The sequence below is a fragment of the Cuculus canorus genome, chromosome 1 (genome assembly GCF_017976375.1).
Source record: "Cuculus canorus isolate bCucCan1 chromosome 1, bCucCan1.pri, whole genome shotgun sequence".
In the NCBI taxonomy this organism is placed as follows: Eukaryota; Metazoa; Chordata; class Aves; order Cuculiformes; family Cuculidae; genus Cuculus; species Cuculus canorus.
Window position 1 is genome coordinate 45,367,277 of NC_071401.1, and position 16,132 is coordinate 45,383,408.

The 16,132-nt window shown below is 36.4% G+C and overlaps 1 protein-coding gene across 33 annotated transcripts in view; it reads left to right on the forward strand.

The window, feature by feature from the left end:
* The window catches only part of DLG2 (discs large MAGUK scaffold protein 2), a 1,074,248-nt gene that overhangs the window by 727,433 nt on the left and 330,683 nt on the right, over window positions 1-16,132 (forward strand). For all 33 annotated transcript variants that reach the window (XM_054071916.1, XM_054072001.1, XM_054072006.1 and 30 more), the window contains one exon: window positions 12,112-12,281. In XM_054071916.1, coding sequence (XP_053927891.1) covers window positions 12,112-12,281 — 170 coding nt within the window. The remainder of the gene's footprint in view (window positions 1-12,111; window positions 12,282-16,132) is intronic.

Consider the following 16,132-nt stretch of genomic DNA (forward strand, 5'->3'; position numbering starts at 1 on the left):
CCTCAACCCCATACAGCTACACCCTGTGAGATGAGCTACCATTAGCTAATAACTACTTCAAGCGTCTGTGAGGAGGTGCGGCTCTTCTGGGAGGCATTAATCCAAGTGGAGTTTTGCTTCTTTCCTCATTCAACATTAGGTTTGCCTGTGAAGCATCTTTAACCTCTCTTAATTTTATCAGGCACAGAAGGAATGGGACTTTTTTGTCGCATTGTTTTTGGCTGAACCTTTGAGTAGATATGTGGAAAATTTGAGCTGTATTTTTTTTTTATCCTAAGGTGAGGATGTAGACAGTGATATTTGGAGTTGATGTGGAATTAACCACCATATTTAGTGCCTTGATATTATCAACCACGTTGCCTGAGGCCATCACAAGCAAATTTTAAGTAATACCAAGTCAATACCATTCAGTGAGCATTCATATAGTTTATTAAAGTTCAGGTTTTATATAGATTCAAACAAGAATAAGGATAAGAATAAGAATAAGAATAAGAATAAGGATAAGAATAAGAATAAGAATAAGAATAAGAATATAAGAATAAGAATAAGAATAAGAATAAGAATAAGGATAAGAATAAGAATAAGAATAAGAATATAAGAATAAGAATAAGAATAAGAATAAGAATAAGAATAAGAATAAGAATAAGAATAAGAATAATGGCAAGTTATTGATTTTGAAATTATAGTTTTGAAATTTTAGTAATAGCTAAGAATTGTCTCAAATTAGCTGCTTACCAAGTTTCTCTTGGAAATCAATTATTTAAAGTATAATGCTTAGTGCATTTTACTGTAGTATTTTTTAAAAGTTTTCAATATATGTGGCAATTTATTTAAATTGTACTGTTTATTTATAATTGTTTAAATAAGCTATTTTTTACGTTTCCACTGCCCTGTGATCATTTCTCAAAGGAGTGCTGGCTGCATCACTGCATAAAAATTTCCTATCTACAAATTTCAGGTCTAAAAAAACTTCAGAATGCTATGCTAAAGCCAAGCAAACATCTTTTAATACAAATGAGGTCCAAATCGATTTTCAGTGGCAAAGGGAGAAGGGTAAATAAGGACACTCACTAAACTATAGGCAAAATCAACTTTCAACTTACCTCTGAAGGGAAACATTCATGCACTATCCTCCTCTTCCTGGGGAACATAAGCCCACGTTTTTCAGAGGAGTAATGGAAATTGAATATGAAATCGGTGTATTTTATTCTTTCCTTCCAAAGTTGTTTCACTTCCTCGGACAAGCAAAGGTTAATTGGATCAGAGCAACCTTGCAATGAGCATGCTGTTCTGAGAGTCATGTAGAGGTTGTGGGCCACTGCTCTGCAGTCATCTTACACACACCTGCATTAGTTTCTGCTGTTGTTACAATTCCTGTAATATATTTAAAGATTTCATCAAGTCAAAGCAAGAAGCAGATTTTTTTTTTTTCAAATCTTGTGACTGAGGATACTTTCCTGAATGATGGGGGATTATAACTGCAATTTAGGAACATTATATTATAAAAACTGCAACAGTTTCATTGATGGAAGCAGAGGTAGTTAAAGTGTTTTTCTGGGAGATTATATTGGATAATAAGACAGCAGATTGTTCTTTTCCTGACTGTCTAAATTTTGTTTCATTTCATGTGATTCTATTTTAATTCAGAGCATATTGGAATGAAATTTAATTTTGACTTGACTGGAAAATTTATTCAGCATGAAACAATGTCATTTCTGTCAAGAAAAAAAGTAATAAAACGAACTTCAACCTGAATTTTTTTTTTTTTTTTTCTGAGTTCATTTGTAAACCTGTAGGGGTTACACCCAAAAGGCATTCAGATAAACAGAAAGATGAAAAGTGCTGTTTACATTTCTGAAATTAAATTAGCGTTACCAGTACTTCAGCCATATTTCTTTGGCTTGAAGTGTTCGTCTAGCAGGGCCTTTCTTTTTGTCATGAAAAATCAGTTACAAGAGGTAAGAGAATATGTCCTGTTCCCTAACTACAGGAGAGAAACAGAATGACTAGGGAGCAATCTCTTCTAATGAAAGGATCTAGGGACATCAAATGAAACTAATAAGCAGTAGGCTGAAATATCCTGAAGGAGATATTTACCTGGTAGCAAAGCAGTGGAATTAATTTACAGAAAGCACTGCAGATCTTAGAAGTTTACATGGGTTTTGATAGCAGTTAAACAAATTTCTAGAAGAAGAATCTATCCAGACTTATCACATGGGAAAAAAAAAACAAACAAAAAACAAACAACAAAAAAAACCCTAAACCAAACATATCTCAGACTCAGGAAAGTCTAGTGTCATCAAGAGCTGAAAATGTGTTCTGGGTAAATATTGTGTTAATGCTTTTCCTTTACTCTCCAGTAAAGGCTACTGCTGTAAAAAAAACAGCAGGGTAGATAGACTCTTGGTGTGGATTATCACTTAAGGCAGCTTCTATCTTTTAGGCAAGTGAATCTCTTATTCCACTCATTTTAGTTCTGATCTTTGCTACAGTGTGATCATTCTGGCAATAGGGACAACAGCATTTCTACTATGGAAAGGGCTTGTTATCTGGGTGAGCTGCCTGGCCATTAGCAGGGATGTGGTGAGGTTCAGCTGGGTGCACGTATAGTTGATGACCATCTTGCCATGCTGCGTCACTCTGCAGCAAACCTGCTACTAGGGGTTAAGGTCTCTTATTTTTATCTGTGGGAGAGGTTTTTGCACTACAGGGTTGTGACTGTTCTTTTCTCTTTTTACTTTTGTTTCTGCTGGTAACCATTAATGGGCTCCTTCTTGAAGTCCATCACTGCACAGCAGGTTGTGCACAGACTCAAGCTAGTGCTAAATGAGTTCAACATTGCAGAGCTGCATTGATATGGCCTTTTACCTGTGGTAATTGGCTGTAGGCATACAGAAAACATTGATCTGGGTGTATTTCCATGCCAGATCTACTCTGTCAGTGTCTAAGCTGCCTTAGCTATCTCTGCATTTAATTTCACTGTGCCAATTTGATGTAATTTAAGATGTCTTTGGGGTCAGACTTTCTTAGATTCTAAATAGCAGCTTAGTGGTTATTTTCAACAAAGAAGTGTGTATGAACTCTCCCAAACAAACAGACTTCCTATGGTAAATGCACCCTACCTAAAAGGATACAAGGATCTATTCATTGTGGCAGAAAGGGTTAACTGAAGGAGAGCCCCAGCCTTGGCCCAGGAAGTTCCCAGAACTAGGCTAGAATGCAGAAATTATCCTAAGTATTTTAAACAACAGATAAACTGCTTTCTTTTAGACAAGTTTGTGCTTGGAGTGAAGTCTCACAGCTGAGATTAAGATCTTTACAACAAAAAAGGGAAATGCTGATGTATCCTGTATTGAAACTCTGAACAGGATCATTTTGAAACTTCTAAATAATTTTCTTGTAATAGTTAAAAGGCTGCAGGGATTTTTCCATTTCAAATTATATAGTGCAGTGTGCTGTCTTTTTCTGACTTGCAACTTCAAAAATAGAAATTGGAGTCATAAATGAAGCATAGGGAGAGAGGTAAAAGGACAAATATTTGATAAGGAGTACTCCACTAATGTTTTATTAATATTGATATTATTACCAGTCACTTGTGTTTCAAATTCAATTACTGTTATGTAAACTTTTTAATACATTGACATTGCATTAAGATGGCTGGGGTTTTGTTTTGTTTTTTTTTTTTTTCTTAAAAAACCAAAAACAGTAAGGAAGGACCATGAAAGTAAATGTCTTAACAGTTGGTAATAGCTGTACTGGTTATGTCTCAGCTTTCAGCAAGGTCATGTCATTAGTGGGATACAGAAACACGCGGTCATTTCAGGCAACAACACATTCTGAAATTCAGAAGTATTTTCTGAAATCTGAATTATTCTCTGACAATTTAGGCTCCAGTCTCTGATCTGGAAGAGAACTAAAGCTCCAAGTCCTCTAGTAACACACCTCCAAATCATGCTGCTGTGACCTTCAGCCCTCCTGGATATGGTTGGAAATTTTTGACTGTATTACTGTAGGCATTTCTACCTCCTAAACCATCACTGTATTCCTGATATACAAAGGAGGAATTTCCTTTGTACATTTTACCTATTCATGCAACTCTCTGGAAAACAAGTACTAGGACTTTGCACTAGTGGTTCCTGAACGTGGGAATGAAAAAAGTGACTGAGACATTTTACCAATATAGAGGGAGAGACTTGGACCGTGCACAGGCTTTTTCCGCTGCTCCTCTGCATCTTTTGCATTCTGCCATTTAGGCAGGATCACACCAGAGATAAACTTTCACTTGGAAAAATAGGTAGGTATTTCTATGCAAAAAAAACACTGCAAAAATTCAAAGGAGTGAACAGTGAACTATAGGGGTAACTAAAGCAGTTTCAGGTCTCCCTCCAAGACCTGATGCTGGCAGCTGTAAGCTCAATACTGGTGGTATGCTGAAGGACAGACTGGGCTTCCATGACACTGTAGTAAAATCTACGCATCTACTTTAAAAGATTTATAAGGTTTTTTGTTTGAGTTTCTGGACTGAAAATCATTCCAGCTGCTGCTATGAATTCTGAGGCTGCAGAAGCACGGCACTAGGCTTAAATCAGTACACTCTGCTTTTCAGCAATACTTGTTAGCTCAGCCATGCTCCAGCCTTCAGAATGGTCAACACACAAAAACTGGTTTGCCAGTGCAGGTGGAGAAAGCATCCATCTGGGTGTTTTTATTTACAGATATGCTTTGCAGCAGTGTAGTTCCCATCTTTGCAAACACACACGTACAGAAACTTTTGTGTGTGGTGGAAGTGTTTGCCCTTCACTGCTCGCTTTCGGAGCACCTCCCATAAAAGGACAGTCTGAGAGATTTGGAGTTGTTAAGACTAGAGAAGAGAAGGCTCCAGGGAAACCTTATAGCAGACTTAAAATACTTAAAAGGGGCCTATAGGAAAGCTGGGAGGGGGCTTTCTATCAAGGAGTGTAGGGATAGGATGAGGGGTAATGATTTTAATCTGTAAGAAGGGAGATGTAGATGAGATATTAGGAAGAGTTTTTTTTTCATGTGAGGGTGGTGAAGCACTGGCACAGGTTGCCCAGAGAAATCATGGCTTCTTGGAGGTGTTCAAGGCCAGGTTGGATGAGGCTTTGAGCAATCTGATCCAGTGGAAGGTGTCCCTGCATGGCAGGGGGATTTGGAACTGGGCTTTGAGGTCACTTCCAACCCAAACCATTCCATGATTCTATGATTCTGAAGAATTACAAGAGTGAGTGCAGCCAGGAAAAGGGAGGGAGCTGTTCTTGTTGGCTTACTATTATTTATGCTGACCTGAAGGCTGCACAGGATTAGTCCCTGTTCAACAGGAGCCAAGGAGGTGTAGACTCTCATCTGGAAAGTTTATTTGGTCTGTAAACAGAAGACAAAGGAAATGGGACCTAGGTTGGGTTTTAATCCTTTCTTTGAAGGTGATGAAAAAAGAATTTGTGATCTGCTGAAGTCTGCACAGGAAGAGCTAAGGTGGCACCAGGCCAGCAGTTTGGGGGGAAAAATTATATTTTCTTCAGTTTATTTCATTGTAATAGATTAATGCCACTTGCTAAAGGATTCAGTGGACTGAAGGATTATTTTGTTTCTCTCAGAAATTAATCATTGTGGGTTTAGTCCTTTTTTACTTTCCTCAAAACCAAAAAGAATTCTGTTCTTGCTAAAAGTATAGTTTAGATTCAATACTTCAAATAGTGCCTTCTTGTTGAATGCAATTAGGTTGTCATTTTATTGTACCAATATTTGCACTTGATTTTAAATCAAAATCACTGCTAGGATTTCAGATTTTTATTAAGCTCTGCTCGAATTGTGCTGTGTTATTCAGAAATTATTCCTTCCCAAAATCGTAACTTTTATCAAGTATTATTTTCAGTAAGCAACCATTCTGAGATCTTTGAAATTTCATTATAAAGCATTTAAGTGTCAGATATTTCCATAAGATTTAGATCCTCTCTAGCTCCCAGAAATAGGCAGAAATTTTCTTCTACTGCTCAGTTTTATCTCTTGATTTTTAAAATAGACATAACAATAGTTTCATGCTACGTTACCATATCAGAAAAGAGCCTGAGCGTATATGTGGATTTGCTACAGAAATTGGATCGTGTGTCTAAGGATCATTATACCTAAGGAAACTGTATGCCCTAGGGTATGTACATATCACGGGCATTTAATTTTAGCTCTATATTCTCTAATTAGAGATCCGAAGTCTGCTTAGTGAATTTGAGATCCTTTATTCTGAATTCTTAGTTGAAATGTAAAAAGAATAATACTTTTTTCCTCTGGAAGAGAAATCATATGGGCCAGTACCAATAATTACATTTTTTACCCCTCTATGCTATAAACTTTACTTATTATGAGATGAGAAGGATGAACACAGAATTGAAAAAAAAAAGTAAGGGAGAGACAGTCAGGCCTCTATAACTAATGAATTAGACTGGTTCTCCCATAACCAGATAATATATTTATATTATTACTTGCTGATCTCTTGAAGATAGGATATTAATTGGTCCTTTCTTGTCACCTATAATCTTATGTTCCTGCTTAGAGTGTTATGGTTTTGTTACTTCTGGAAGAAACAAAGTATCAGTCTTTTTATATGGAAACTTTGGCTTAAAAGATTAGACAAAGCAGGAACAAAGAAACAAAGTAAAAGCATAACACTACTCTTTTTTGCTTGTCTACCTGATACCTCAGTACTGATATATGAAGGTGTAAACCTACCTGATATATTCCATCTTTGCCCTGACTCTCCTTCAATAACAGTATTTTTACCTTGCTTTCTAACCTTTGATTAAAGAAGAAATAAAGTCCATATCAATTTAAGTTTTTATGATAAGGCAGATAATAAAAAAGATTAGATTTACTTAGGAATGGTCTATTAATGTTGATCATACTGCAATAGAAAGTATGGTAAATATGTTTGTGAGAAGCAGGGCTGTCCCATTAATAGACTGCCAATTTGTCTGAAGGTGTCTGAAAGATAACTAAACCTGTGGATTACTGCAGCTTTTAGTGTCATGATGTTCCATGGAATATAGGTCATTCCCTTGTACTTGAGTCCATAGCTGGTTCCTGTTGGCACTGGAACAGGCAGCCCAGAGAAGTCATGGATGCCCCATCACTGGAGGTGTTCGAGGCCAGGTTGGACAAGGCTTTGAGCACCCTGAGACAATGGAAGGTATCTATGCCCATGGCAGGGGAGTTGGAACTGAATAATGTCTTTTCCAAGCCAAAAAATTCTGTAATTCTATGATTCCAACTAGCTCCTTTATGGAGCTGTCAGTGGGCTAATGTGTCTTGGCGGGAGCATTTGGTCTTTGGGGCTATTTGCTACCTTAATAAGCTGCTTTGAATTTCTCTTCAGGGCACCATATCCCACAGAACAGATGAACAGAATTATTACAAGTTATTGACTTCTGTATTTCTAGTAAGTGCCCGAGGATTTTGCTTATCCTATTTAGTTCCAACTTGACTGAAGCAGTTAGTTTTTCAAGGATGTCTGCACAGTATCTTGAAAACAGTAAACATGAAACTCAGATGAACATTGTCAGTTTTAGAAGAAACTTGGAATGAGCCCTTAAAGAATAGTATTTTTCCTTAATCTATCCCATTATTTGCTTTGAAGATAGAAACAACTGTTTGTAAATCTCTGTGTTCCTGACCTTCTCACTTAACAGCAAAATTTCTCTCATATTTCTTGTACCAATTTTAACTGTCTCAACATGATTATAACATGTATTCCATAATTTACAATCCAGAGTCCTTCATATCTGAATTATACCACAAAAATCTTGTTGAATAATTTCATTTTAATTAAGTATTTATATGAGCCAGTGCACCATGAGAAGAGCTGCCTAGCTCATTTTAACTCTACAGTTATCTGCATAAGTGCTTCTATAGACTTGAATAAATTTAAATAGATGCATAATGTTAAGTCCCCTTTTGAGTATTTTGACTAAAATAGAAATAGGATTGTTTATATCCCAAAAATTAATGACTTATTTGCTGTGCTGACCCAAGATCTCAAGTCTTTCTTTTACCAAAGAAACAATAGCATGAACATTGCTTTTAGGCTGATGTTCTTTTAAAATTTGTTTAGAACATATGTTCATCCTTTTTATTTTCATCACGACACATGATGTAGACACTGTATTATGTAGACACTGAGATTAATATACAATCACAGAATCAGTATCTGCCTATGCTCACAGGTAAAAAAATATTCCTAGTATCTAATCCAAATATATCATCTTATTTGTTAAATGTTAGCAATTTGAATCCTACATCTTAAGAATAACTTTTAAAAGTTCTTTCTGTATAGAATCAGAGAAAATAGAATTACCTCTAGTTTCCTAGTTGTTGCAAGTCATCAGCCATAGCTTAGAACGCTACTTTTTTCTGCTTTCTCTCTCATTAGAACTTTTTACAACTCATTCAAAATTTTTCCATTTTTTTGCAATCTTACAACTAAGTGAATGAATAGACTTTATTTAAAGAAGTATATGGTGTTAAGTTTTAAGGGCAAAATGATAATAATTTAAAAGTGCTGAGACTGTTAATGAAATGGTTTAATATTAAAAAAAAAACCAAACATTTTTATGATATCTTGTTATCATAGTATCATAGTATAGTTAGGGTTGGAAGGCACCTTAAAGATCATCTAGTTCCAACCCACCTGCCATGGGCAGGGACATCCCACTAGATCAGGCTGCCCAAGTCTTCATCCAACCTGGCCTTGAACACCTCCAGGGATGGGGCATCCACAACCTCTCTGGGCAACCCGTTCCAGTGTCTCACCACTCTCATGGTGAAGAAATTCTTCCTAATGTCCAGTCTAAATCTGCCCCTCTCCACTTTATACCCATTCCCCTGGTCCTATCCCCGCAAGCCTTGTTGCCAAAACAAGGAAAGTCTACAGAGAACTATTTCCCTCTTGATTGTTTTTTCTTGTGTTGGATTACCGTAGATACCGGTGAAAGTGTGAGGATGTCCTTTATTGGACTTATATATTACTATCTTGAATTATGAGGCAGACCTTCTCCTTGGCACTTGAAATGAAAATGTGCCTGAAACTAGGTTCTGCATATAGTATATACCCACCTACAGGAATTGGGAATACTTTGAGATGAATGAGGAAAGGAATCATGTATCAGCCGGAATAGGCTTTTGTTATATGGTTGTCACATGAATATCTCAGTGAAGCTGGGAAAATACATTGGAGAGTTGTTTGCAAGGGCAAAATAATTTTGCCCCTAAATATTAAGAACATACACCTAATCATCTGAAGTTATTTTCTTTAGCTTGGTTTACTGACTGGTTTTGCTGTTATTATTTTAGGTTTAGCATTTATAGGTCACTGAAAGAGCACAGTTCTTACAGAATAGGAACTTTACTGTAAATTTTAAATAGAAGAAAAAAATACCCCCAGGCCCAATATCACAGACTTCTTTCTTTAGATAATAATGACTATGCCAAGTGGTGACCCTGAAAGCCTCTACACAGATGTGAGGAGAAATGGCCTCAAATTGCACCAAGGGATGTTTAGATTAGATATTAGAAAAAAAATCTTTACTGAAAAAGTGGTCAAATATTGGAACAAGCAGGTAAGTAGTGGGGTCTTCATCGCTGGAGGTGTTCATATTCATGTAAACATGGTACTTTGAGACATGGTTTAGTAGGCACAGTGGTGTTGTGCTGATGGTTGGATTAGATGACCTTAAAGGCTTTTGCAACCTCAACGATTCCATGATTCCATGAAAAATATCAGTCTGTGTGTTGAGTTGTTGCTGCAGTTTTCTTGTTTTATTCTCTTCTCTGAAGTTCTCTCACTTTTAATGAATAATGTTTTGGGTTTAGTTCCAAGTTCACACTGGATGTGTTTGTCCTAGCAGACTGGATAGGATAGTTGTCCTGCTACTTCTGCACTGAGAAAGTTAGTATTTTTATACTAACAAAATACCTTGTATAAAAGTATTTCTATCACTGTATCAGCCTTGTATTCTGTCATTCTTATATACATTCTGCACTAGCAGGATTAATCTGTGTATGTTTTATTAAAGATAATCTTACTGTTCTACAGTAGATAACTAAAAGCCCACATTTTAGACACTAAGGTGAGATTTCCATTGGAAGGTAAATGTTCTTTTCCAAAAGGTCTTGCTTTTCCAGTAAATGCAGATGTTTGGTTTACTGACTTTCTCCAAAAGACATGGTTTTTCTCTTAACAAGAGATATCACTAGAGCATTTTTCAGAGGTTTTAGGTGGATGGGGTTATCTAGTAACACCAATATTTATCAATCCAGGGCACAAAGTATATAAAATCGTATCATTTTTAGAGTTTTTATATTTTTTTCCACTATTTCCACTGTTTTGGATCCTGTATGGTCATTAAGCGTGGTACAGCCTGTAGTATTTCAGATATGACAACAGTAAGAGTCATAAATTGGACAAGAATCAGACATATTAATAGAAAGAGTAGCAGTGTGGAAATAATCACTATCTTTCTGAGCAGGAAGCACTGGCAGGATGTGTTCATGATTTATTTAAAAGAATAAAGCAATTTATATTAAAGCAGTTATTGTTTTGACAGCCAAATTACACAATTAAACATTTAGAAAGTTAATACTACTGTCATTGAAGGGGAGCAGCAGAAACAACCATTGAATGGAAGCTGGAAACTTTGCAATACAATACAAGATAATATCAGTTTTGTGACCTCTCGAGGTTTTACGAATTGTCAGATAAATATTATCAACACTTTCCCATAAATGTTCTTCTGAAAGTCTGATAACAAAGAAAGTCTTTGGTTTCAAACAGTTGTTGGGGTTTTTGTTGTTTTATTTGTAAACAAAGACAGCAGCACAAGAATTTAACAAAAATCCATCCAAAATTCTCAGAGTTCAGATAAACTTTTGGTAAAGCATTCACACTTCATGTTCTAAGACCTCTGAGCAATGTTCAAATGTTCTTTTACTGTAGAGCTCAACGTTCAATGGTTAAACTATATGAATAGAAACAGCGGAAATGGGAATATTTTTAGCAACTCATATTTTCTTTCCTGATTGTTCTTTCAGATATAAAAAATAACACATTCATTTACATATGTCTTTTTCTTCTGTACCCAAAATACTTACAGGCATCTCACAATAAATAAACTTCTCATAAGAACAATAGTGTCTCAATTCATCTGGTTCTTTGAAATTTGATCTTCTCACCTACCTTCATTTGCAAAGAAAGGATGACCCAGTAATGGAGTCATTAGCCTACTGGTTTGGAGATGGGTTTTAGTGCTCTCCCAGAGTGAATTTCCTTTTGAGCTTGGACAAACCTGCCAGACAGGAGAATATTATTCCATCTAACCATTGAGGGTGAATACATTAGTTCATCCTCAGATAAGGTAATAAATGCCCAAAGTAAGAATATGTGGGAATTTTACTGGTATTCTATGAACAGTAGAATAGATGCTGTTATCATAATAGATGCTGAACAGTAGATGCTGTTATCAAACTACAGATCCTGGAGCCTACAGTCAGTCATGAAAATGTAAAGAATGAAATTTACTCAAATTATTCAGCATGAAACATTCTTTTTTAAATTGTCTGCTCCTTTACTTTGAGGACTGAGACTTCTTTGGCTCTGATGGAGAAATATAAGACGTTTAACAGGGGTATTTGAGCAAATACTAGTCTCTCTGTATTAAATTAAATCCACTGATATCTTTAAGAGTAGCTGTAGTAGTAATATCACACAACATGAATACTGTAACTTGATTTTATTGTTTAGTAAAAAATTCTTTAAGTAAGTCTGTAAAGTTGTTTATTATTATTATATTGCTCTAGTGAATCCACACCCAATTTATGAAGGAGGATAAAAGATGTGGATGATTAAGCAGACTTTATTTTGTATCAGGCGTGTATTTTGGAGGGTCTATTATGTTTCTGTCTCATTATTGATGAAGCATATCACATTTAGTCTGTCATTGGACAGACTTCCCAATAAGGCGTTCTTCAATCTGCAGCACCACTGACAAAACTCCGTCCAAAATAACAGCAGAAGCATTTAGTAACTATGGTTCTTTGTTTTCCTTGTAGGGTCAATGACTGTATCTTGCGAGTGAATGAGGTCGATGTGTCAGAAGTTTCACACAGCAAAGCCGTGGAGGCCCTAAAAGAGGCTGGCTCCATAGTACGATTGTATGTTCGTCGAAGGAGACCTATTCTGGAGACCGTGGTAGAAATCAAGTTGTTCAAAGGACCTAAGGGTAAATATGAAAATGAAAATACATCCATTTTAAGATTGATGCTTAGCCTCTCTTGTTGCACAAATAGCATCTTACTTTGTTGATTCTTTAACTGATTAACCTGTCAAATGCTGAAATTCAGTTAATTTAAACCGGTAGAACCTGAATTCGTGGTTGCTTGTCTCTTCCTGAAATGTAAAGGAATTCAAAGATTTGTGGTTTGTTTCTTTCAATGTTTACTGAAGAGATAACTCATTACCTCCAAAGAAATGCAAGATGCAGAGATATTATGCTTTATATCGGTAAAACATATACTTCCTCTAAAGTTCCTCTGGTGAGACCTTTGACTTCCATATAGGGGTGATTGAATATAGATTTTCTGAATTCTCCCTTTTTTCAGAAGGCCTTATGATTATCAAACTTATCCTTTCTACATTCATGTTGATGGCTTCTTCTCCAGTTAACTTTGGAACAGGAAGACAATACCAACTTACTAAGTTACATAGAAGAATTTTATCTTATCCTTCAATGAAATTACATGGAATGAAACCTTCACTACTCTAAATCATCTTTATCACTTCCAGTAGAACCATCTTGTTACAGAAAAAAAAAAAACAGATTCCTTTCTAGAAGCATTAGCACAAATTGTGACTATGATATTTTCACCTTTCCTTTTGCAGTTTTTTCTGCAGAAGTATCATTTTTACAAATTTCATTCCATTGTTTTTTTTCTGCCTGAAATTTCCCTCTGGCTACTGTATTTTTCTTCATACCTAATTTCAGGGCAAAGAAAATGGATATTTTCACAGCATATGACAATAGAATGAACAGCAGCAGATTTTTTGCTCCATAATAATTATTTCATAAGCAAGTCTTTAATTAATAGTATATACATGAAAGGAAGAACTTTGCATGTCTTTTAATAAATGCCATGCCCATGAAATTATTCTACCTGTTTCATCTACAGTTAATAACCCGTGGCTTTTCAAGTCTTTTCTTTTACATCTTATCTCATGTGTATATTACAGTATACTTCTACATAGTTTTTTGTACCAATAATGGATTATATTTGTTTCTAATACACTTGGAATTGTTGAGATTATCCATTCATAGTAAACAAATATAGTGCAATGTTTTCAGTATTGCACTATACATCTTCTGTGTATATCATGGTTATTTGACACAGCAGTATGGTCATCATCATCTGCTCTTGGTGAATAGTAAAATTCGTTTAAATGTGGATCTGAGGGCAAATTCGCAAAAGTCTGGATTCTTGTTGTCAATTACAGTGCTAAATTGACTTTCTAATAGAAAAGCATCTCTAATGAGATTTCTTATGTGTATGAACTCAGAAGAGGAGAGCAGGCAGCAGTGGTTTTTAAAGCTTTGGAATTAAACAAAGTGTACGATGTGGTAGTCATTTTGAGTAATCTAAGGCTAAAGAAACTAAAATTAACATATCCTTTCAGGCTGTGAGGAAAAAGTAAAAATTATTCGCCGTGCCCAGATTTTTGCTGCATTGTAGAAGGGCACAGGAGAGGCAATCATTATCTGATAACATTTTTGTATTGCATTTGTTTTGATTTTATGCCTGAAACTATTTATTCTGATATTTATTTGCATAAAGAAAGTGGATAGCAAAAGAAATGCCTTTTATGACAAGCCAAAGAAGGTTTACTGCTGAGTGCTACAAACTTCAATTTTGTAGCTAAATTCTTATATGAAGTTTTCTAGAGATATGTGCTATAAATACTGAATTTTATTGTTACTTTGAGTATGTTTTTTTAAATTTTCACTGTAATATTATAGAAATAACTGGAAAAATTGACAAAAACAGAAGTGGGTTGGTTAGATCTTTTCAAAAAACAAGGTTTTTATCTTTATTACTTAGGCAGTTAGGAAACATACTCTCATAGGCTTTCTGTGTTCCATAGATGAAAAAATCAGAATGAAGATGTAGGTTATAGACTGGTTGGAAGTCTTATGAATACTAATTATAATCTCTGTAGCAATTTGCCTTTGAATTTTTAAAAATCTTTCATGAAAAATAACCTGCTCAGAGGTATTAAACTCACAGCAGAAGTTGAGAATAACCTGTGAATCTTGGCTGCAGTTGTCAGTGCTACTCACTCCTCTGATGCTTATCTACTCATATTTCAGGTGATTTATCTGTGAACTGCACTTTCACACCATCACTACAGAGTGCTAGAACAACTTAATATTTATACATACGTTTCTTACTACTCAGAGTGAAATCAGGTTGGTTTAGTGTCCAGAGAAGGACCTGAAAATCAGTATGTACTTCCCTCACCACTCCTTGCTTCCTATTGACAAAGTAAATAAAGAATTAATCTGTTTTTCAGACAAGAAAACTGTTCTATACTAAACTTGGAGTAGCAAATGCTTTTTTCAGTTGCTTGTTTCCTAATATACTGACTTCATTCCTCACTGTGTTGAGAATTTACCACATGAAACCAAGTCTTGGCTTCCATAACATCATGAAAACTCAGAGGTCACTAGCATAGAATCATAGAATCATAGAATCGTAGAATCATAGAGTCAAAGAATGGTTTGGATTGGAAAGGACCTTTAAGATCATCTAATTCCAAGCCCCCTGCCATGGATAGGGACACCTTCCACTAGAACAGGCTGCCCAAGGCCTCATCCAACCTGACTTTGAACGCTTCCAGGGAGGGGGCATCCACAACTTCTTTAGGCAACGTGTGCCGGTGCGTCACCAATCTCATTGTGAAGAATTTCTTCCTAATATCTAGTCTAAATCTTCCCCTCTCCAATTTATACCCATTCCCCCTAGTCCTATCCCTATATGCCTTTGTAAAAAGTCCCTCCCCAGCTTCCTTGTACACCCCCTTCAGGTACTGGAATGTCGCTATAAAATCTCCATGGAGCCTTCTCTTCTCTTGGCTGAAAAACTCAGCCTGTCCTCATATGGGAGATTCTCCAGCCCTCTGATCATCTTTGTAGGCCTCCTCTGGCCCGTTCCAACAGTTCCATACCCTTCTTATGTTGAGGATTCTGGAACTGGACACAATACTCCAGGTGGGGTCTCAGAAGAGCTGAATAGAGGGGCAGAATCTGGCCATGCTTCTTTTGGTGCAGCCAAGAATACAGTTGGCATTCTGGGCTGTGAGCATGTATTGCTGGCTCGTGTCGAGCTTCTCATCAACCAGCACCCCTAAGTCCTTCTCTGCAGGGCTGCTCTCAATCACATCATCACCTAGACTGTATTGAAACTGCAGATTGCCCTGACGCAGGTGTAGGACCTTGCACTTGTTGAACCTCCTGAGGTTCTCAGAGGTCCACTTCTCCAGTTTGCCTGGGTCCCTCTGGGTGACGTCCTGTCCTACCAGTGTGGCAACTGCACCACTCAGCTTGGTGTCATCTACAAACTTGCTGAGGATGCACTCCATCTCACTGTCAATATAATTGATGAGGATATTAAACTGCTCTGGTCCAAATACGAATCCTTGTGGGACAGCACTCATCACAGCTTGCCTGCGTATGTGTAGTAGATCATACTTGAAGGTGAGCATCATCCTCTCTTTCAGGAGATTGTCTTTTGTATTCCTCTTGCATGTCTCTTTGATTGGACTTAGAATTTTAGTGATTCACTGTTTGGCTTTGCATAGCATTTAGCAGTAAACTATGGGTGCTCAGTCTCTCTGAGGACACTGCAGGTTTTAGAAGCCAGTGTCTTTGCATTAGCTGAGGGCTGTAACAGAGGAGCTTTCTTATGGAAAATCAATAGGATTTAGACCCTACTGAAACTCTTGTCCTTAACTAACTAACTTTTCTTACTCTGTATTGAAACATAATAAAAATAACAGTAAAGACAGTGGATTGCATACACC